Source organism: Orycteropus afer, unplaced genomic scaffold (genome assembly GCF_000298275.1).
Source record: "Orycteropus afer afer isolate SDZICR_OR568_19922 unplaced genomic scaffold, OryAfe1.0 scaffold00031, whole genome shotgun sequence".
Lineage (NCBI taxonomy): Eukaryota > Metazoa > Chordata > Mammalia > Tubulidentata > Orycteropodidae > Orycteropus > Orycteropus afer.
Genome location: NW_006921618.1, coordinates 6,036,751 through 6,058,395, shown reverse-complemented (window position 1 = coordinate 6,058,395; position 21,645 = coordinate 6,036,751). Strand labels below are relative to the sequence as shown.

At 37.4% G+C, this 21,645-nt stretch overlaps 1 protein-coding gene across 1 annotated transcript in view; it reads left to right on the top strand.

Moving 5' to 3' along the window:
* The window catches only part of EIF4G3 (eukaryotic translation initiation factor 4 gamma 3), a 425,124-nt gene that overhangs the window by 199,415 nt on the left and 204,064 nt on the right, over window positions 1-21,645 (top strand). Inside the window, exons 4-8 of the mRNA XM_007935664.2 lie at window positions 566-586; window positions 1,660-1,839; window positions 2,448-2,562; window positions 16,856-16,953; window positions 19,123-19,245. Coding sequence (XP_007933855.1) covers window positions 566-586; window positions 1,660-1,839; window positions 2,448-2,562; window positions 16,856-16,953; window positions 19,123-19,245 — 537 coding nt within the window. The remainder of the gene's footprint in view (window positions 1-565; window positions 587-1,659; window positions 1,840-2,447; window positions 2,563-16,855; window positions 16,954-19,122; window positions 19,246-21,645) is intronic.

The window sequence follows — 21,645 nt, the reverse complement described above, 5'->3', positions numbered from 1 at the left end:
GCAAATAACAACAACAACTTTAGAGATAAGTGACCTCTTACAGGCTTGGTTAGTTGAAAGAAAAGAGAAAGTTGTGTCGTGATGAGTCTGATATATTTTGAGAACTTTTAGTTACTTCTCAGCCCTCTGGCAAACTTCACTGTACCAAATGACACTTCTGTTAACTCTTTATTCAAGATGGAGAGTGATAGAGAAGCTAAACAACTAATGTCAAATTGCATAATGCACAGTGTCCATGAAAGCCAAGAATAGGAGAATTAATAGTCTCAGCCACCAAGTAGATATTTCCTTTTCAGCTGTTATAATTTGTGGCTACTATTAGAAAATGCTGTTAGATTTATTTATTTTTTAATGTGATTTGATCCTTTGATTCTACATATCCTTGAATTCTCAAGTGGAGGATTGTCATTCTGATTTTCTAGACTTTTCTAGCTTCTTTCCTATTGTTACTTAATAGATATTTTTATGAGTTGCATGCTATGTCCTACTCCTTCCTACTGATCTATAAGCTGTTCCATTGGCTTTCTTTCTGTTTTCCTGCTGCTTTCTTGCTTCATAATTGAAGGGAGGATTCAGACCCATTCAGGTAACAAACTACTGGTTCTGCATGGCCTCGTTATTACTCTATCCCCTTTAGAATTATTACAATGAGATTTATTATTTGCTGCTGAATGGATACATACACATTGGAAGTTCACTTTTGGTATATTAAACGTTAAAGCCTGCAGTAAGAATCATGGGTAATCACAGATCCTGGCTGCCTGCCACTTAGGCCATTTGAGATTTGAACTCTGCTCATTCCAGACCATTCCTTGGCCTGTCTAGATTCTCTACTTTCATTGCAAACTGTTGTAGAAAGCAAAATTGGGTTCTGTTTAATAAGGAATTCCCCTCTTTTTGAAAAGGAAGGCATGTGAAACTCAGCATGTAAAACCTAGAGATTGTTTTAGTTTATCTTGACCTGATGGACTGCAGTGAAAACTTTTATGTCTAGAAAGGTTTCTGTCCTTGTAAGTATTTTACACATGACTTGAGCAGTGAGTTTTCCAGGAGACTACTTTTAATTTTTAGAAAGTTGATAATGAACCATCTATTCTTCTTGAAAAAGTCGATGCTTTTATACATGACAGGTTTGAGAAAGACACTAGCCTACCCTTTTTGTTATATTTTGTCATATATATTAAAATTGGGAGCTCTGGTAGCATAGTGGCTAAGACACTTGCCTGCTAACCAGACGGCTGGCGGTTCAAACCCACCAGCCACTCCTCGGAAGGAAGGTTGGGCAATCCTACTTCCGTAGTGATACTGCCTCGGAAACCCAAGGAGGGGTCGCTATGAGTCGGGTTTGACTCGATGGCACATAACAACAACAACAACATATTAAAATTAATAATTAATTATGGTACAGGATTTTTATTTAAAATAACTGACACTTCATTATCAAACAGTTGATATTGCCCTACTCTTTTCACATGTCTGATAGTACTGATCAAACTTGACCTGATCAAATTTTTCAAGAGCCTAGTCTTTTCAGTTATGTTGTGTTTCTAATTAAAGTTGATCAGATTTTTACTGGTGGAAAAAAGGGTAAAACTCAGGTGTAAAAATTTATGTATTCCCATTTGTGGAAAACTGTAAATACTTTTTCTCCCTTCCCAGTTTTTCCAGAGGCCTCAAATACAGCCTCCTAGAGCCACCATCCCGAACAGCAGTCCTTCCATTCGTCCTGGTGCGCAGACACCTGCCGCAGTATATCAGGCCAATCAGCACATCATGATGGTTAACCATCTGCCCATGCCATACCCGGTGCCCCAGGGTCCTCAGTACTGTATACCGCAGGTAAAGTATCTCTCAAGCACGTGTGGTCAGTAGAGTGGGAATCAACCATATTCTTGTCAGAGGGAGCAAGGAGAGTGGATGATGGCAGTGGGTTTTGGTTATGTATAAACTTCTTTGTTGATTCTAAGTCTAACTATTTTATTGTTTTTCATAATAATATAAGGAGATATTTTTACATCTCTTTACTTATTTTCCTAGATGATAGAGAAATTGTTTTTATCTCCTAGCCTTTCCCCGCCCCTCCTACACAACCATCTACTCTAAGGTGAACTTATTAATTATGCTTTTCTTGTGATGTCCTTTAATGTCATTGAAAGCAGCCATTCTGGTATCATCTTACAGTGAGCTGCTGTCTGATTGCGCACTGATTTGCTATATGGCTTTATGTAAGGCACTTCTTTCTTTTCATCCTTATTTCATTTTAATAGCAAGAAGCATTTTGAATGCATTTAATTAACCAAGTGCCTTCACCTTATTAAAATGATTGTCTTAAAAATTCACATGCACATGTACACACACACACACTCTTTATAAATAAATAAGCTACATTGTATGTGCTAAGCCATATTCATATTACTTATTAAATTTCCGTACTTTTTCTTTTCTAGTACCGTCATAGTGGCCCTCCTTATGTTGGGCCCCCACAACAGTATCCAGTCCAGCCCCCAGGGCCAGGTCCTTTTTATCCTGGACCAGGCCCTGGGGACTTCCCCAATGCTTACGGTAAGTATAAAAATCAAGCCATTTCTGCTAGACTGTTGTGTTTATTTCATTTTGTTGTTCAGTGGGTCAGTTTGGGAAATATGTTTATTGGTATAAAGAATTTTTTTTTAATGTTGCAAATAGTTCTGCCCTAAAACCTGATTTTTAGAGTGTGTCTTACCAGAAAATAGTATTATAGAAATATTTTTAGGTAATGATATCTTCAGAAGTAGCTGCCATTCTGCTAGAAATGAGTTCATGGCTCGGAGTTCTGAGATCTGCTATGAACTCAGCATTGCCTAGATTTTTTGCTAACAGTATAAATTTAGATTATCTCCCTTTCATGATTTCTTTTTCTCTAACCATTGTTCGGCACCCAACATCTTAGAGGAGTCCCTGGGTGGCACAAATGGTTAAGTGTTCAACTTTTGACTGTAAGGTTGGTGGTTCTAAGCTACCCAAAGTTGCCTTAGAAGAAAGGCCTGATGGTCTGCTTGTAAAAGTTCATAGCCTTGAGAATCCTGTGGTGCTCAGTTCTCCTCTGACTCACATGGCCTCATCATGAGGAGGAACTGACTTGGATGATAACAGATAAACATTGTAGAGATTTTTTTCTTAATTTTCTCCCTGGAATAATGATAACCATGAAGGCAGGGATTTTTATTGTTTTGTTTGCTGCTGTATCTCCAGCAACCAAAATTGTAATTGGCAGAAATATACGTTTAGTGACTGAAAATAACTGAACGAACCTGTGATTCCTTATTTGCAAAATTTTGATAAGATCTGTATCATGAAAAGTTTTTCAGGACTAATTAAAATGAATGCTTTAAAAAATTAAAACTGTTGTTAATGTAGAGAAATAAACGCCAAGCTTGTATATCGTATGTGAGCCAGTACTGAACTAAGGAGTAATGAAAATTATTTATTTTATTCAAAAAATTCTACCACATGTTTTGTTTTATTCCATGGAAAGTGAATTATATAAGGGATAAAATCAGTGAATACTAGAGAAAATAAACAAGATTTAGTAAGCATTGATCTCTTCCACTACCAGCAAAGATGTACTAAAATTTCCTATCATTAGAATTTACTCACTTTGTTCAGAATCTTTACAGCAGAAATATGATTGGTATTAAAATAACCCAAGAAAGTTTTTCTTCTGTTTTGAGATGAAATAGGCAAAACAACCAAGTGTTAGCTGGTTTTACTTCTTTTGTTATTGTTATGTGCCCTCGAGTCAGACCCTACTCATAATGACCCCTCCTTGGTTTCCGAGGCAGAATCACTATGGACGTAGATTGCCCCATCTTCCTTCCGAGGAGTGGCTGGTGGGTTTGAACCACCAGCCTCCTGATTAGCAGTCAAGTACCTTAGGCACTATACTATCAGAGCTCCCACTTCTTTGAGAGAAGAGGAAAGCTTTGGAATCTATCACCGTGGCCACCAAAAGGCCAAGAATCTGCTCTAAAACACAGATGAGAAGAAAGGGGGCAGGGAAAGCAGAGCGCTAGAAACGGGCGGCCAGGACACAGTAGCGGATACTGAGCAGTGTGGGGAATGTAGCTAATGATGCCGGACAGTTTGTGTAGAAATTGTCACATGGGAATTTAATTTGCTGTGTAACTTACACCAAAACGACAATAAAATGTGATTTAAAGGGGAAAAAAAAAAGTTTGGTCAATATTGCCTTGTGAAACTGCCATTTCAGAATAATACTTTATAGCCTAATTAAATATTTCAAAATGTGTTTCTTTAACTCAACTTTATTAAGTTATATTTTTACTATGGAATAGTTGATATTTTTAGAGCAAAATGTATTACATATTTGTGAATTTTAAAGTAAAATAATGTATATTTATCATCCAGCTCTTGATATAGAACATTGCTAGTTTATTGAGTACCCTTTGAACTTAGCTTTAATCCACAGTGTGAATGCAATTACAATATCTTAACATCAGTGCTTATTCTGAAAACTTAAATCCAATTAAAATTATTTGTGTGAAATTGACTGATAATATTACTTATAACTTAGTGAATGGTGGTAGAACTACAAAATGAGATGATTTCAATCAGAATAAACATGCTAACCTTATGAATATTTCTCACTTTCAAGTTACATAGTGAATGCAGTTGTATCTTTTAATTCACAAAATCATTTTTAAAAGTATCTCACTGAAATTTAGTTTGCTGTATATTTGCAGATTATATCATTTACATAATTTTACTCAAAACTTTCATTATTTAAATTCTTACAATAAATCTGTGCCTGCCCTCTCTTGCTATTAATACTACTGCTATGGTATATCTAGAACAATATAGATGAGGATACCAACCAGTTGCTGTCCGCTTGATGTCAGTCAGCTGATGATCTCCCCATGTGTGTCAGAGTAGAACTCTGCTACATAGGGTTTTCAATGGTAGATTTTTAAAAATTATTTTAAATTTTTATTGTGATTTAGGTGAAAGTCTATAGAGAAAATTCATTTTCTGTACAGCATTTCATACACATTTTGTTTCATGACATTGACTGCATCCCCCACAATGTAACAGTTCTCTTCCCACTTCCTCTCTGTAGTTACCTCTTTCCTATGCATTCATGTCCCTTTGAGCTATCTTCCTGTGCAAATACCACCCTTCTGTTCACCCATGCTTGATCATTCTAAGGAGTGTATCTGCCTGCTGTAAATGTTCACCCTGTATGCCTGTCTGTTGTTTGGGTTGGAAGCCATGGGAGTGAGTTCAATTCCAAGCCTGATGGGTAAATAGTCTTGGGAGTTTCACTGGGCTTTTTCAGATCAGTAAGCCTGGTCTTTTTTATGATTTTGAGTTTTGTTCCACATTGTTCTCCCCTCTATCCCTCTATTTTCTCCCACTCTGTCTTTTGCACTGATCCCTTTCCAAGCGATTGACAGTGGTAGCCAGGCACCATCTAGTTCTTCTGGTCTCATGGTCATATAGTCTGAGGTTTGCATGGCCCATTAGTCCCTTGGATGAGTTGTTTCCATGAATCTTTGGTTTTCTTCATTCTTCTTTGCTTGGGTCAGAGAGACACCCATTGTTGCATCTAGATGTCCTCTTGTAAGCTTTTGAGATCCCGTTGCTACTCACCAAAGTAGGATGCAGAATAGTGTTTTTGTGTAGTGTGTTATCCCAGTTGAGCTTGATGTCACCTACGACCATGGTCCCAAGCCCAGAGGTCCAACAACTCACTCCATCAGGGAGGTTGACTGTGGCTAAGAAGTTATCATAACTTTTCCCTGTTTGTTCTAGTTATATGGACATTCTTACAGCACATACAAATTTGTATGTAGAAATGTCGTCTACCAACGTTATATATAAAACAAACTAAACCAAACTCACTGCCTTCGGATTAGACTCATAGCGACCCCTCCTTGGGTTTCTGAGTCTGTGTCACTACTGAAGTAGATTCCCTTTTGCCTAGACATACCTGATCATTCACCTTGTCTACACATCTGTTTACCCTTAGCAATGGCTGATTTTGCTGAAGTTAGATCATCAATCTTTTCTTCCAAGGTGCCTCCCAGTAGACTGGACCCTCCAGCCCTTTGGTTAGCAGCTGCGCATGTTATCCTTTTGCACCACCCCAGAGACCTGCTAGAAGATGAAATAATTTGCAGATTTGGATACGTTATTATAACATTTTGGTTCTGTTTATTTCTATTATATATAGATCATAGTTGTTTATTTTGATGCAAAAACAGTATGTTGAGATACAGTTGTATCTCAGGTTTTATTGATACCTGTTCCTTTTTATAGATATTCTTTCTTCCCTAGGAAATTTTTGTGCAGAGTCCAGTAGTCATCAGATGAGCAGTTAAGCACTAGATTAAAACACTATTTCCTTAAGGAAACTAAGATTAGAAAAATTATTTTAAAATAGTTTATTCCATTAAAATTAACCAATGATTAATGATTTAAAAATTCAGTTAATATGTTGTTGTTAGGTGCCATTGAGTTGGTTCTGGCTCATAGCAAACCTATGTGCGGTGGAACAGAGCAGCGCCCGGCCCTGCCCCCTGCCCCCGCCCCCTGCCCCTGCCGTCACCTATTGTTGAGGCTGCTATGGCAGTCCATCTGGTGAGGGTCTTCCTCTTTTCTGCTGACTCCCTACCTCGTCTGATGTCCTTCTGCATTCTGTGATGTAGAATGTATAAAGGGAAGTCGCACCTTTCTCTCTTCTTCTCTGTTCCCTAAAGAAATAACAACCATTTGTTTAATACATTCCCTGTCAGACGTTATTTGCATTTACATTTAAGCAAGTCTTTAACACAGGTGGACACATATAACTCATGATGTTATAAAAATTTCTGTGGTTTTTTTTTTTTTTTTATCTCAGTATATTCACAGTCATCTTTTCATTTTATTACTATAGAATTGTCTTCATTTCTTTTAAGAGCTACCTAGCATTCCATTCTAGGAATGAATCATTATTTACTTATCCACTCCTCTATGGTGGGAGTTTAGATTATTCTCATTATTTGGGGAGATATTTTAGTCAAAATTTGTTACTATAATATGCTTTTATCAGAATTGAAAGTTCTAATCCAACAGTTCCCACCATATATGATCTTAATGATCTCCAAGCTGTAAGCATTCCCTTTCCTATTCCTTCTTGAAACTCCTCACTTCTTTTAACTTTCTACTTCTACTTCTTCACTTTCACCCTGATCCTGGGACTTGCGTTTCCTTCTACACCTCTCCTAGCCTTATAGGTTTAGATCAGAAGTGGTTGTGGAAATGATAATCATGGTTTGTGTTCAGTGCAGCGTCCCTCTTCTGGCAGAACTAACAAGGAATGAATTCAGTGTCATGCTCCTTCTTGCCATACTGCTGGAGTTTATGAGTTTATGGTCCTTTTTTTTTTTTCCCCTCTCTCTCTCTCTCCTACTAAGATTGTTGTACATCTCAGAGGGGTAGCAGGGTGAATCAGTAATGATACTGTTAAACATTCCACCAGTAAGCAGGTAGGGTATCCAAACCACGTTTAATTTTATTTGGAAAATTAGGTGCTTACACCTGAATGTCACAGAACAGATTTATACCCAGTAATAGTCCTTGCTAACTATGTAACACCAATGGTGAATTTTGTTCTTACACTCTTTTTTTTTTTTTTTAATTGTGATTTGGGTGAAAGTTTACAGAGCAAATTGATTTTCCATACAACAGTTCATACACATTTTGTTTCATGACATTGAACACAGTCCCCATAATGTAATAGCTCTCTTCCCACTGCCTCCCTGTGATTTCCTTTTCCCTTTGTCCTACTCTCTATGCGTTCCTGCCCTCTGAGCTGTCTCCCTGTGCAAATACTGCTCTTCTGATCTCCCATGGTTGATTGTTCTAAAGAGTATACCTACCTGGTGTAAATGTTCACCTTATATGCCTGTCTGTTGTTTGGTTGGAAGCCACGGAAATGAGTTAAATTCCTGGCCCAAAGAGTAACTAGGGCCCATAGTCTCAGGAGTTTCACCAGTTTCTGTCAGACCAGTAAGGCTGGTTGAGTTTGATGTCTTTTGCCCCCAGTTTTTAGTGCTACATCTTTACCTTTCCAGCACATGCCATTTTATTCCCAGTCTGTTTTACCCTCAAACAGTAATTCTTAAAGAATACTCTTACCTACACTGAAGTTCTGTAAACAAAAGCATGAGATTCTGGTTGTAAAATATAATTATGGTAGTCTTTCCATAGTTTGGAAGAAAAAGGACTAATGAACAGCATTTGCTCAGTGAAAGCTTTTTAGTTTTTCTTCCATCAATTTTTCTTAAATATTTTGATGCCTGTTATTATTTCTCTACCAGCAAAATACAAAGTTATTTCCAGGTGAAACCAAGATGGAAAATACATGATTCAGGGCAAATGGGTATAGTTAATGGTAAGTATGGTGTTAAGAAAGAAAAGATTGAGAGTGTAGTAGTAGAAGGTCCTGTTCCTCATTGCTTCAAACCAGTATACTCTTCTTTCTTTTTAGTCTACCACACCTTTACCTCTTTCCCCTATCATCATCTTTCCAACTATGTTCCTGAGTTTCTATGGGGTTTTGGCATCTAATTTAGGTAATAAGAGCTCAGGGAATCATTGTTCTTACGGTATGTGGAGGTAAGAACCTTTTTGACATCCCAAGTTGAACTTGATTTTGTTTTCCTGAAGAGGTAATACCATGTTTAGCTTTGTGGTTGAATATTGATGTTAATATTATTTTGCGTATACTGTCAGAAAAAGAATTTTTCTGTGCCAACCTGGAAATTTAACCACAATGTTTACCATTGTTTCTGTGGAAAATTCAAGGCTTTGAATGTTTTTTGGAAGACTTGCAATTGTAAGACATTGTGTTAGTGGAATACAGATAATAAAATACTCTCCTTACCTTTCCAGGATCTTATAGTACTTTTGTTTGATGTTTATGCTGGGGTTTTTACTAATGAAAAGAAATCTTGAATATTGACTAAACCACTGGTTGCCAGATCTTTTGATATCATGGACAAGTAAAATAAACTAAAAGTAAGGTAAAGGAGGAAGCACACACAGAACTACTAACATTTCTAGTTTTTCCAATAAAATATTTAAAGAAAACTGCCATTAACTGTCAGTATCATTTCATATTGGATGATTGTTTTGACAGCAGAAGCTTAGGACTGAACCTATTTCATAATAGTTTACAAAGTCATCTTGTAAAACCTGCACTTGTGTTTGGGTATGTATGTATTTCTGTATTCCATAGTTATTATTGTATAAATGTGTTGTGTATAAGTGAATTCTTTTTTATAGGCTAGAGTTTGATTACCACTGATCTAGATCATAGACCAGGAAACTTTTTCTGTAATGGGCCAGTTAGTAAATATTTTAGGCTTTCTGAGTCATATATACACTTTGTCTCAACTATACAGGTCTGTCATTGGAGTTCAAAAGCATCCATATGCAGTGGAGAAACTGCTTGGTATGGGTGTCTTCCAGTTAAACTTTCTTTACAGAAACAGGTAGTTGGCCAGATTTGGTACATAGGTAGTAGTTTGCAGACCCCTGCTCTAGACCAACTTACTTGTCCTGTGAGTAAGAAACTTCAAGTCCAAAGAGGTTAAGTAACTTGCCTTATTGATATGGTATACAGAGTTATTCAGATTTTTAGTAGAGTAAAAATGTGTTTAATGTTCAACTATCTAAGAAGTTTAATAAAATAAACCTATTGTTGTTTGGTAGGGTAGAAGGCCTCTTCGACTGGAGCCTACAGTTGAGAAGATGATTTGATGTTTTACTAAACAAAAGTGTATTCAAGCCCACTATGTTGTGATTAGTTCTGCCTATTTTATTCATCAGCTGTTTGTTGGATGTATGTAATATGGCAGGCACAGTCCCAGTTATGTTGATATGAAAATGTTCCATCAGAAGAATTTTGTTTTTAAAATAAGGGAGCAATGGTTCACCTTTTAGATTTTATTTCATTTAACTTGAAAAATATGGCAAAGTAAGCAGAGTATGTTGCTTGTCTAACAGCAGTTGAAACTTGTTTTAGGGTTTGTTTTCTGGCTAGTGACCTAATAGGGTAGCATAGAATTGGTTTATTTGAGCTCTGCTTTCAAAATAGTTTACTGTCCACCAGAGCATAGCTAAGGTTTTGTCTCTTTACATTGAACTTACTGACATTCTAGTCATGCCTTCTGTTCTGGTTCCCTGGTGCCGCTCTGATAGGAATATGCCACAAATGGGATGGCCATAACAAACAAGAGTTTATTCTTAAAATTTGGAAGCTTAAAGTCCAAGTTCCAGGTGCCAAACTCTAGGGGCTGGGTGAAAGCGCATCACCCTTGGGCTTCAGCTCTGCCTCCAGCTGCCGGCCCACTGGAGCTAGAGGCTTTTCTTCACTCAGCGGTGCTGAGGCTGACAAGCCCAAGGTTGACAAATAAAATGGCATAGTCCCGATGTTACCAAACCACCCGGCAGGCCATTAATTTAAGTCCGTTGTAAATCCCAAGGTCTGCAGAGGATGGCAGGCTGCTAAACAACAACACGGCTACATGCAGGGTCCAAGCGTGCCGTAAGCTAGAGACCATTCCCTAAGGCAGCTAGTCAGCTGTTCACAGTGGATTCCACCACAGAGTTGATTATCAGTCTCATCATGGGAAATACTACATCCAGCTGCCCAGCCACTCAACTAGGCCCAACCAAGTTGACACACAAACTGAACTACCACAACTTCTTTTCAGATCTTTTCCGATTCTCCAGACTTGGTATCTGATCAGAGTTCTAGTACTGGAACTCATGCTGTGCCTATGTAATTTCCACTCGAAGGTTATTACAACGGTGGTGGACATGGTGATGATTTTGATGATGATAGCCTACGTTATTTGACTGTTTACTAAATACCAAGGGTTTTTACCTATATTCACTACCTGCGTGTGCATTGCGTTCATTCTTGTTAGTGTAGAGGAACTATCCGTGGTACTACTGAAGGCCAGTCTTTTACTTTGTGCATTAGATCATCCTCCTGTACCTCCTGTATTTAAGGCTATCACTGTAGCAAAATCCTCTTCCCTCTATCCCATTATCACTTTTTCTCTGCTCCTGCTGCATTAGTCTCTAATCTCATCAGCATACAGACATACTCCTACATTTCCCATCTTTTTCTAAAAACATAAAATGATTTTTGGCTTCATATTTGTGTCCTGCTAAAGGAGCCATACTGGTAGAGTGATTAAGCACCCATCTGCTAATCAAAAGGTTAATAGTTTGAACTCACCAGCCACTCTGGGAAGATGTGGCAGTCTGCTTCTGTAAAAACTATAGCCTTGGAAACCTTATAGGGAAGTTCTACTCAGTTATATAGGGTCACTGAGTCCAAATTGACTCGATGTCAATGGATATTCTTGTCCAGCTATAGTCCAGTTTTACTACTTCCTTCACAACTAATATTTGGAGGAAATATATGCTCATTGCTCCCTTTTCTTCCACCTCTTTTACTACTGAACCTACCCCAGTCAGGCTGCACACCCTCTCCACCTGTCCACCCAGACATTTGTCAGGGTAACCATTGACTTCTACCTTGCTAAATTTTACCTCAGTTCTCAGCACCATTTGACATAGATAAATACTTCCCACCATTTTCTTCATGTCTACCATTGCCTTGGTTTCTCCTTCTCATCTCCTTTTCTGGGTTTTCCTCATATCCATGACCTCTAAACAAACATAGAGTGCCCCAGGATTTAGTCTTTGGTCTTCTACCCTACTTATACTTATTTCCTGAGTTATCTTATCCAGTCTGATAGTTTAAATGCCTATATTCTGTCAATTCCATAATTGTTATCTCTAGGTCATACCTGTCCTCTGACTCTAAACTTGTGTCTCTTTGTGCCTACTTGGTATCTTCATTTGAAAGTCTAATAAGTATCTCCAAAGTTACATGTCCAAGATCATATTCTTGATTTTCTAGTCACGCTCATCTCAGTAATAGCACCTCCGTTCTTCCACTTGCTCAGACAAAAAGCCTTGAGAATGTCCCTTGGCTACTCTTACACTCAAGGAGCTCTGGTGGTGTAGTGGGTAAAACATTTAGCTGCTAACTAGAAGGTCAGCAGTTCAAACCCAAGAGTTGCTCTGTAGAAATAAGATGGGGCAATCTGCTTCTGTAAAGATTTGCAGCCTTAGAAATTAAATAAGGGTTGTTGTAAGTTGTAATTGACTTGATGGCAACTTACACCCCCAACCAATCCATCAGCAAATTTGTGGCCACCTACCTTCAAGGTCTCCTCCAGTATGTGGTTTCTTTTCACTACATCTCCTGAAAGAACTCTGGATTAATAATAATTTTAATAGACTAGGTTTTAAAGCTCTGGTAGCATAGTGGCTAAAGCACTTGACTGCTAACCAGAAGGCTGGCGGTTCAAACTCACCAGCCACTCCTCGGAAGGAAGGTTGGGCAATCCTACTTCCGTAGTGATACTGCCTCGGAAACCCAAGGAGGGGTCGCTATGAGTCGGGGCTGACTCAACAGTACATAACAACAACAACAACGACAGGTTTTAAAAGTTAAAAATAGAGACTTCTGGTAAGATGGAAGAATAGGCAGACAAGCGACACAGACCCTCTTCAACAAAGAAAAGAAAAACCAATTGACAGAGATACAGAAGATAATCCTGGAACCCTGAGCTTTAAAAGGAAATATACAGAAGTGTATTAGGCACCAAGTAGTGGAAAAACCTAAACAAAAATAGTGAGTACAGAGACGGTTGGAGCTGCAGACTGTCAGCTACCCTGATGGGACCAACAGCCTGAATATTTCCAAGAGGTCTTGGGACCTGAGAATTGACCTAAAGATCAGCCCTGGTCACCAAAGGCTGTAGGGATGACTACATTGGTGGCCTGTGACCAGGAAGGGAAACAGAAAGGAGGGAGACAACCTGAGCTGTTGACTTTCTGGTGTCCAGAGGGCACAGCCATTTTTATTGTTTACATGCAGCAGCCATTTTGGATATTTAAATTGACCAAGGGTGCAGCCATTTTGAACCTTTCCAAGTGGCAGCCATTTTGGATTTTAAAGTGACAGCATTCTCATTTGGATTCCAGGGATCTAAAAATAGGCTCTGTTTGCCAAGGTCGGCAGGGACATATGAGAGACTGACAACAGGAAAGGAGACAGGTAGTGAATGTATAAGTGCTGTCAACTAGTGAACAGAGGAGCACAGAACAGTACCCTGCTTGTGTAGATAACATACAAACAAAACAAAATGAGAATTATGGGCAAGTCACTCCAACATACAAACAAATTAAATATAAACAAAAAAACTTTACGATGCCTTGGAGACAACAGAGCATCACAGTCCACACAAAGAAGCAAGATAAAGCAGGAGAAACAAGGGCAGGTTACAGACTCAAACCACAACCCTGAGGAAGACACAGCATTGGAGTTCCCTGATAAGGAATTCAAAAGAATTATATTTAGGTATCTTCAACGACTTGAGAGACAGATCAAGGAAAACACAGAGAAAACCCTACAACAATTTTGAAAAACAATACAGGAACAAAATGTCAAAATAAATGAAAAACTAGAAATTATACAAAATCTACATACAGAAATCCAGAAGATTAATACTAAATTTTCAGAAATAGATAAGACTTTGAATGAATCTATGGAAGACAGAATTGGTGAGATTCGAGGCAAATACCTGAACACTTCTTCAGAAAGGGATCAATAGAAAAAAAGATCAAAACAAAATTAATAAAGGCTAAGATTCATGTGGAATACCATCAAAAGGAATAACCACGTCTAATTGGAATTCCAGAACAGGAAGAGACAAATAAAACCACAGAGAAAATTGTCAAAGATTTGTTGGAAGAGAATTTTCCTGGTATGATGAAAGATGAGAATATATCCATTGAAGAAGTCCAACGAACCCCAAACGGGATAGACCCCAAAAGAAAATCACCCAGACATATCATCATCAAACTCACCAAAACCAAAGACAAAGAAAGAATCCTGAAAGCAGCACGGGAAAAAACAAAGGTTTTGTTTGTTTGTGGGATGGTATATATAAAACCCTGAAAGAGAAAGTGTTCCAACCAGGAATTAATACCCAGCAAAATTGTCCCTCAAATATGATGGTGAAATTAGGACATTTCCAGATAAGCAGAAATTAAGGGAATTTTAAAACCAGACCTCTGGTAGCGTAGCGCCTAAGGCACTTGACTGCTAACCAGAAGGCTGGCAGTTCAAACCCACGAGCCACTCCTCGGAAGAAAGGTTGAGCAGTCTACTTCCGTAGTGATACTGGCTCGGAAACCCAAGGAGGGGTCAGTATGAGTCAGGTGCGACTTGACGGCACATAACAACAATAACAACAACCACCTTACGAGAGATGCTAAAGGGAGTCCTTTGGACAGAGAAGCAATAACAGCCAACAACAACTGACCATTAACACATGATGATGTAACCCAGAAACCAACCCAGTCATGGAAGTATCCAAAGTAAATAAGCCTACAAGATTGTAAACAGGGAACTAGAGACATCAATTGACAAATGAGGACAGCTACAAACCAAAAAGAGGGAAAAGACTATGTCGTTACAGAACTTCTAGATGGTAGTGAAGTCAAGACAAGTATAAGATAGAACGGACTGTTCTAAACTTGGGAAGAAAACTATAAATCATAGGGTAACCGCAAGGAAAAATGACAAACCTTCACATCAGAATAAAAAAGAGGACCAACACAAATATTCAGCTAATACTAAAACAATAGCAATGAATGAAGTGATAGCATGATTCAGAAACAAAATGAGTTCACATAGAAAATTATATGGAACAAAGAAATCAACAACATGGAAAAGCACATAACAAAAAAATGACAGCAACAAATTCATATTTGCCAATATTTGCATACCTGGCAATCAACTTACCTCTACAATTTATAGAAAAGCCCAAGACCTCAACAGCAAAGGGATTAACAATCCAATTGAAAAATGGACAGAAGATATGAATAGACATTTTACCAAGGAGGATAGTCAGGTGGCTAGCTAATACATGAAGAGACGCTCACAATCGTTGGCCATCAGAGAGATGCAAATCAAAACAACGAGATACCGTCTCACCTCAGCACTTATAGCAAGGTTCAACGAGACAGAAAATACCAAATGCTGGCAGGGATGTGGAGAGATTGGGACACTCATACACTGCTGGTGGGACTGAAGTGATACAAACACTATGGAAAGCAATATGGCAATTCCTTAGAAAGCTGGAATTGAAGATACCATTTGACCTAGCAATCCCATTACTGGGTATATATACTAGAGATGTGAGAGCCGGAACAGGAACAGAGATACATGCACACTCATGTTCATTGCATGAACATTATTATTTACAATAGCAGAAAGATGGAAACAACTGACATATGCCTATCAGCGGAAGGGTGGATGACCAAACTATGGTGCATACACATAGTGGAATGCTATGCAGCACTAAAGAATAATGTAGAGTCTGCAAAATACCACATAATATGTATGGACTTGGAGGACATTATGCTGAGTGAAATAAGTCAATCACAGAAGGACAAATATAGTATTAGTTCATTGTTGTAGAGGGTCAAGGAAAGGTTTATACATGGAGGGAAACTTTCTTTGTTGGTTGCCAGTGGTGGGAGGGGAGAAGAGGGAACACTGCCCAAAAAAAAAAAAAAAAAAAATGCATTGACCCATATCACTTTAGTTTTGTGTATTTCACTGTACATAAATTATGTTTCAATAAAATACATTTTAAAAAAAGTTAAAAATAGCTCATTAATATGAGTGTAGGTAGAAGATAGTATTTTGGTCATAGGCCAGTAGTGTCAGAGGCATGAAAAATGGAAAAGAGATTGGTATACTTCAAAGATAGGAGTAGCAGTAGATTATAGCCAGAGCAAAGGTATGTGGTTGAGAATGGTAGAAAATGTAGTTAAGAGCCAGGAATCAGAGTTAAAGATCTTGGAGTCTATGTTTAGTATCTGAGCATTAGCTACTTGTTCTAAGCCTTTTTTACAGCTCAACATGAGGATGTCTGTCTACCATGATATTGCCAAACTCCCTGTGGCAGTGGGTCTTTATAAATAAGGACCCACTCCTCAGCTCCCTAGATGATCAGATACTTTTACCTCCCTCTCCTGACCAATCCCACACACAAACATGCTCAGACAAAGCCTTCCTTAAGAATCACTGTTACAGATAATGTATGACCAAAATAGATTTTTTCAAAAGCTATGATATTGCAGGATTTCTGTTTTTCAAAGTTAACTCTAGTGACAGTCTCGGAGTTGGTTATTTGATTGTTTTATATCTGATGCTGAAGAAGATGATGTTTATGAGTATTTGAAGACAGTATGTATTTTGAGATAATTTCTTGACCACTTCAGTAGCTACAGGACTTCTGGTGGCATAGTAGTAAAAGTATTTGGCTGGTAACCAAAAGGTTACCAAAAGGTTTGAACCAAAAGGTTCAAACCCACCAGCTGCTTCACAGGAGAAAGGCAATCTGCTTCTGTAAAGGTTTACAGCCTTAGAAACCCAATGGGGCAGTTCTACTCTGTCCTAAAGGCCCCTATGAGTCAGAATTGACTCAGTAGCAGTGGATTTGGTTTCGGTTTTCAGTAGCTAGAGGACAGGAGCACTTCTCTATGTCAAATGGTGTGAGAACTAATGGGAAAATGATTATGAGGAATGTTTGTTTTTGTTTTTGTTTTTTAAAGGATTATCTAGAGTCATCATGCCATTGATAAGATAGTCCTATAGTGATTGATAAAATTACTAAATGTTTCTTCTCATTTTTTTCTAATTTTTTAGGAACGCCTTTTTACCCGAGTCAGCCAGTTTATCAGACAGCACCTATCATAGTGCCTACGCAGCAGCAGCCCCCTCCAGCCAAGAGAGAAAAAAAAACAGTAAGAGATCTTTATGTATCTAAGACTGACAGTATATTCACTTGCCAAATAAGTTTACCCATGAATGCAGTCATTATTCATCTCAATTCACAAGTGACAGTGTCATTTTTAGTCCTTTCTTATATCCCCAGCCCTAGACTTGGAGATACCATGTATGGGCACGTAACGAAAAATTCCAAGTACTATTTGCTTAATATCAGCTTTCAACTTGCATTAAATTAGGTGTGCTACATATCAACATGCCTTCCAGCGTTACAATTGGGAGGGTTCAATCTGCCGAAGTCCTGCCAATAGGAGTAGTTTGAGTTCAATTCTCACATTTTGACTATCCTTTAACACCAGTCCTAATCAGTTCTCTATCCAATTATGACCTAAAAGGGGAAAATTTAGCAGTGAGCAAAAGTACAAAGTTTTAAGGACAAGAAAAATCCTTCCTGTGGAATAGATTCATTTAAAAAAAAATAGCCAGCAGAATGTAGAAAATATATTCTAATGGTATGTAGTAAGTTTACAGAGGCATCACTTTGTCTACTACTAAGGCAGGCCCAAGACAATGAGAGTGCAATAATATAAAATTCACATTGCAGAACTTTCTGTAGAAGAGTAGTTTATAGTTTTTTATCCATCACAACACACAAAATGGGCTTATAACGTTTATAAAAAAAGTTCGAAATTTACACAAGTTGGATAGGTGGAAATGATATTATAGCAACAGCCCTGAAAATACTCTAGTTTTGAAAAAATTAATGAGATTCACAAACCTTGGTACTTTGTTATTGGAAACAAATTTCTTGTGAATGCATCATAATAAAATGGGACACACGAGTATATCATGACACTATGTTGAGAAGATATGCCTTGAAAATGTTGGATCACTATGGTAAAAGTTACACTTGAAGAACATTCTCAGAATGCAGAAAAGTAAATTTAAAAGATAATAAAAGTAGAAGAGAAAAATAACATGTTACTGAAGAAGAAAATGGAGCAAGTGAATCTGAAACAATATGTAAAACGATAGAAACAGGTTTTCATGCCTCAAAAAAGAGCGGAGATTGAAATCTTAATGAAAAACATCTCCCAGATCTAGAGGTTTTATTAGTGAATTCCTTGAAATTCTCAAGAAGCCAAGACTACTTTGATTTAGTTCTGGAAATAGTGACATGCAAAGGGGTCCTTTCCTATGTCAGCACTGTCCCAGCACATAAGGACTAGACCCAGGTACTCCCTCCGTTTCAGCATCATCCTTACTGACATCTATAAATGTCCTTTTAAAAAATTAAAATAAGAAGACCATACACACTGTTCTGTATCTTTCCCTTACTGGATACGTCTTGAAGATTATTCCATATTGGTACTGACAGATCTACCTGATTCTTTGTACTGGCTTCATGTTATTTAATTTTAAGGAAACAGCATAGTTTTTCAACCATTCGGGTCTTGATGGAAGAGCTCTGGTGGCTTAGTGGATAAAGCATTTGGCTGCTAACCAGAAGGCCAGCAGTTCAAATATACCAGTTGCTCTGTGGAAGGAAGATAGGGTGATCTACTTCCGTAAAGATTCACAGCCTTCGAAACCTAGTGGGGGTTGCTATGAGTCACATTGAACTCGATGGCAGTGAGTTTGGTTTTTTTTTTTTGTCTTGATGGACCTTCAGGATGTTTATGTGGTTTTTGCTGGAAGAAAAACACCACCTCAATGATTATCCTTCAATATATATGTATACAAGATTATCTGCAGCATAAACTTATGTTCCTAAGTCATAGGGTATTTATATTTTTTATTTTGTTAGAGAACCTCAGGAAACCATTTAGGTCATTTAAAACTTTATTTTATAGAGGAATTTACATACATTAAAGCTATTTCATGAACCTTATCTTATGTAAAGTAGTGTAAATAAAATTATTTATTAGTGCTTATGTGACACGCATAAATATTTTTCCTTTTTGACCTAGAAATCAACAAAACAAGATCTCAGTTTAACTGATTATTCTAACCTCCTACGCCTCTTCGCATGACCCCTTACAGTTACTGAAACAAAGTCAGTCTGGTGATTATCAACTTTGATATTTGATAGGTTTCCCAATTTACGTCTTTCATATATCATATGCTTATAAATCTGTTATGTAGACATCCTTATGTACATATGGAATTTTATTTTAACTTTATAGATTAGAATTCGAGATCCAAACCAAGGAGGTAAAGATATAACAGAGGAGATTATGTCTGGAGGTGGCAGCAGAAATCCTACTCCACCCATAGGGAGGCCTACATCCACACCTACTCCTCCTCAGGTAAGCCAAAGTGAGATATGATGGTTGATGGTATATATTTATTAACCTCTGCTGAACTCTTCCTTTTCTATAGCTACTTTCAGTGCTTCCCATTTTCATCAGTTGTCTCATAGCCTCGAATATCTATATAGTATTTAAACAGACGTATTATTTCACTTTACAAATTGTTAAAACTTCCAAATTTTTATTGGTAATATTTTTATATATTGTCTTCATATTCAGAGCACAGCTGCTGTAACTCTTATAATGAACTATTGTATGATACCAAAGGAGCTGCATTCCTATGGAAACCTCACTATTAAATGAATATCGTGTTTTCACTATGGAACTTTAGGAATTAAATGCTGCACACTATTTTAATGCAAACATTATTGTTGAGAATTTAAACATTTTTCTGAAACACTGTTGCTTAAGATGATTGTTTATGTTATTCATAGCAGATTTGGATGTATATCTTTCACTTTGTGTGGCTACATAAATAACCTTGTTGAGTGCAGAATATCTCCTTCAATTATTTACAAAGGTTGTTAATAAATAAGTGCCATCAGTCAGGGACCTTTTTGTTCCTGGTGAGGAATGTGGTTATCATAGTCTTGTGAAAATTTACTTTCTTGTTTTTAGAAATCAGCACATTACAGAAGGAGCTGGAATTTAGTAAACTATAGTAGGGAATGGGATGTCCCAAAATTGACTCTTAAGTGGTCATAGGATTTTTATGTCATCATGGTGTCATTTTAAATTTTAGTAAGTGATTCAAAGGAAATAAATGATTTTCAGATCTTCAAAAGTTATCTGAAGTGAGACCCAGCATATCACAGATAAAAAGAAAGGTATTTAAGAGTGTAGGAGGCTACTTTCTTCCCCCTTGTGTGACTAGATGGTAAGCAATTCATCAGAACCTAGTTTATAAGCAAGGATATGGATTATCAAATCTAAGGCATTTTAGAATGATAGCCTATTGCATTGATTTTAGTAGTATATGTTTTAGAAAAAGAAGTTCTTAAAAATTTTCTTGAAGATTCAAATATAAAATTGCTAGCTGAGCTAAGAACTTTATGAAAATCTGTGAATTTTGAATAAGCTTTAATATGTTCTTTGTTGTAGTGTTTTGTTTTGTTTTTTTCTCACTTGTATATCATGATAATGTTTGGATTTATCTTAATCTTCCAGCATCCAGATGAGTATAATATGAGACCATATTAGTATAAGTTGTAAGGTCATACTGAAGATGGCTAAAGAACTCTTCATCATTCCTTGTTATTTCCACAGGCATAGTCCAAGTCTGAAATGATTAAAAAACCCAAAAACTAAACCCACTGCCATCGAGTAGATTCCAACTGATAGCAACCTCTATTGGGTTCCAAAGGCTATAAATATTTCTGAAAGTAGATTGCCTCATCTTTCTTCTGTGGAGCATCTGGTGGGTTTGAACTGTCAACCTTCTGGTTAGCAGTCAAATGCCTTTGGCATTGCACTACCAGAGCTCCATCAGAATGGTTAAGGAGGCCTTATTATTTAGCCTCTTCCCTGGAAAGTGAGCATGGGATAAGCAAAACTCATGGCCTATGTTAGGTCAAGGTGTACTGTAGCAAAAATTGGGATTGGTTGATTATTGCAGGCAAATTTTGGTCTGTATTTTTGAACATTGATTAAAACAAGGTTACTGTCAAACTATATTCTTGACAAGGGTTTGTTGATTTGTGTTTAAATTCTCAACTCAAACATGTTAGTATGTCTTTGGATTTAAATTCCTTTTGGAGTTTGTTTTTTCTTTACTCGTACCAAGCTTGATCCCACACTCTTCTGGTTTTCCCTTTGTCCTTAGACAGAGAAACCCTTTTGCTCTTTATTTTTCCCCAGAGACCATGGGCCTGACTATGAGTACATGTGTCTCTTTGTACACTTCGATTTGATGAAGGCCATTAGGCAATAGCTGTTATGTTTGTAGTTGGTTTTGAGGTGTGATACCATCTATGAAGGATACTTTTATATTAACCTGTGATTAGTGTTTAAATCCACACTTTCTAATCTCTTGTCTTTCCAGATACATGAAATTCATGAAATGAGCAAATACCTTTTTCACAAAGACTTTAGTACTAGAAATATTTCATTTTCCTCTAACAGAAAACAACACAGTTGTTTTGATGGCCGCTGACAATTAGCCTCATTTCCCAGGACATCTTAGAGTGGTGTAGCATGTTGAGTAGGAGAACATACACTCTGACTAAACGAGGCAGTCACTGCTACCTGCCTGTTACGTGTAAAAATGTTGACTCATTGTTCCAAAAGTAGAAATCTTGATTTATGTAAAAAAAATTCAGAATGTTTTAAATGTTGTTGGCTAATTGCATTAATAAATAGAACAATGCTAGCCTTAGGAAAACCCATTCATTTAGTCTA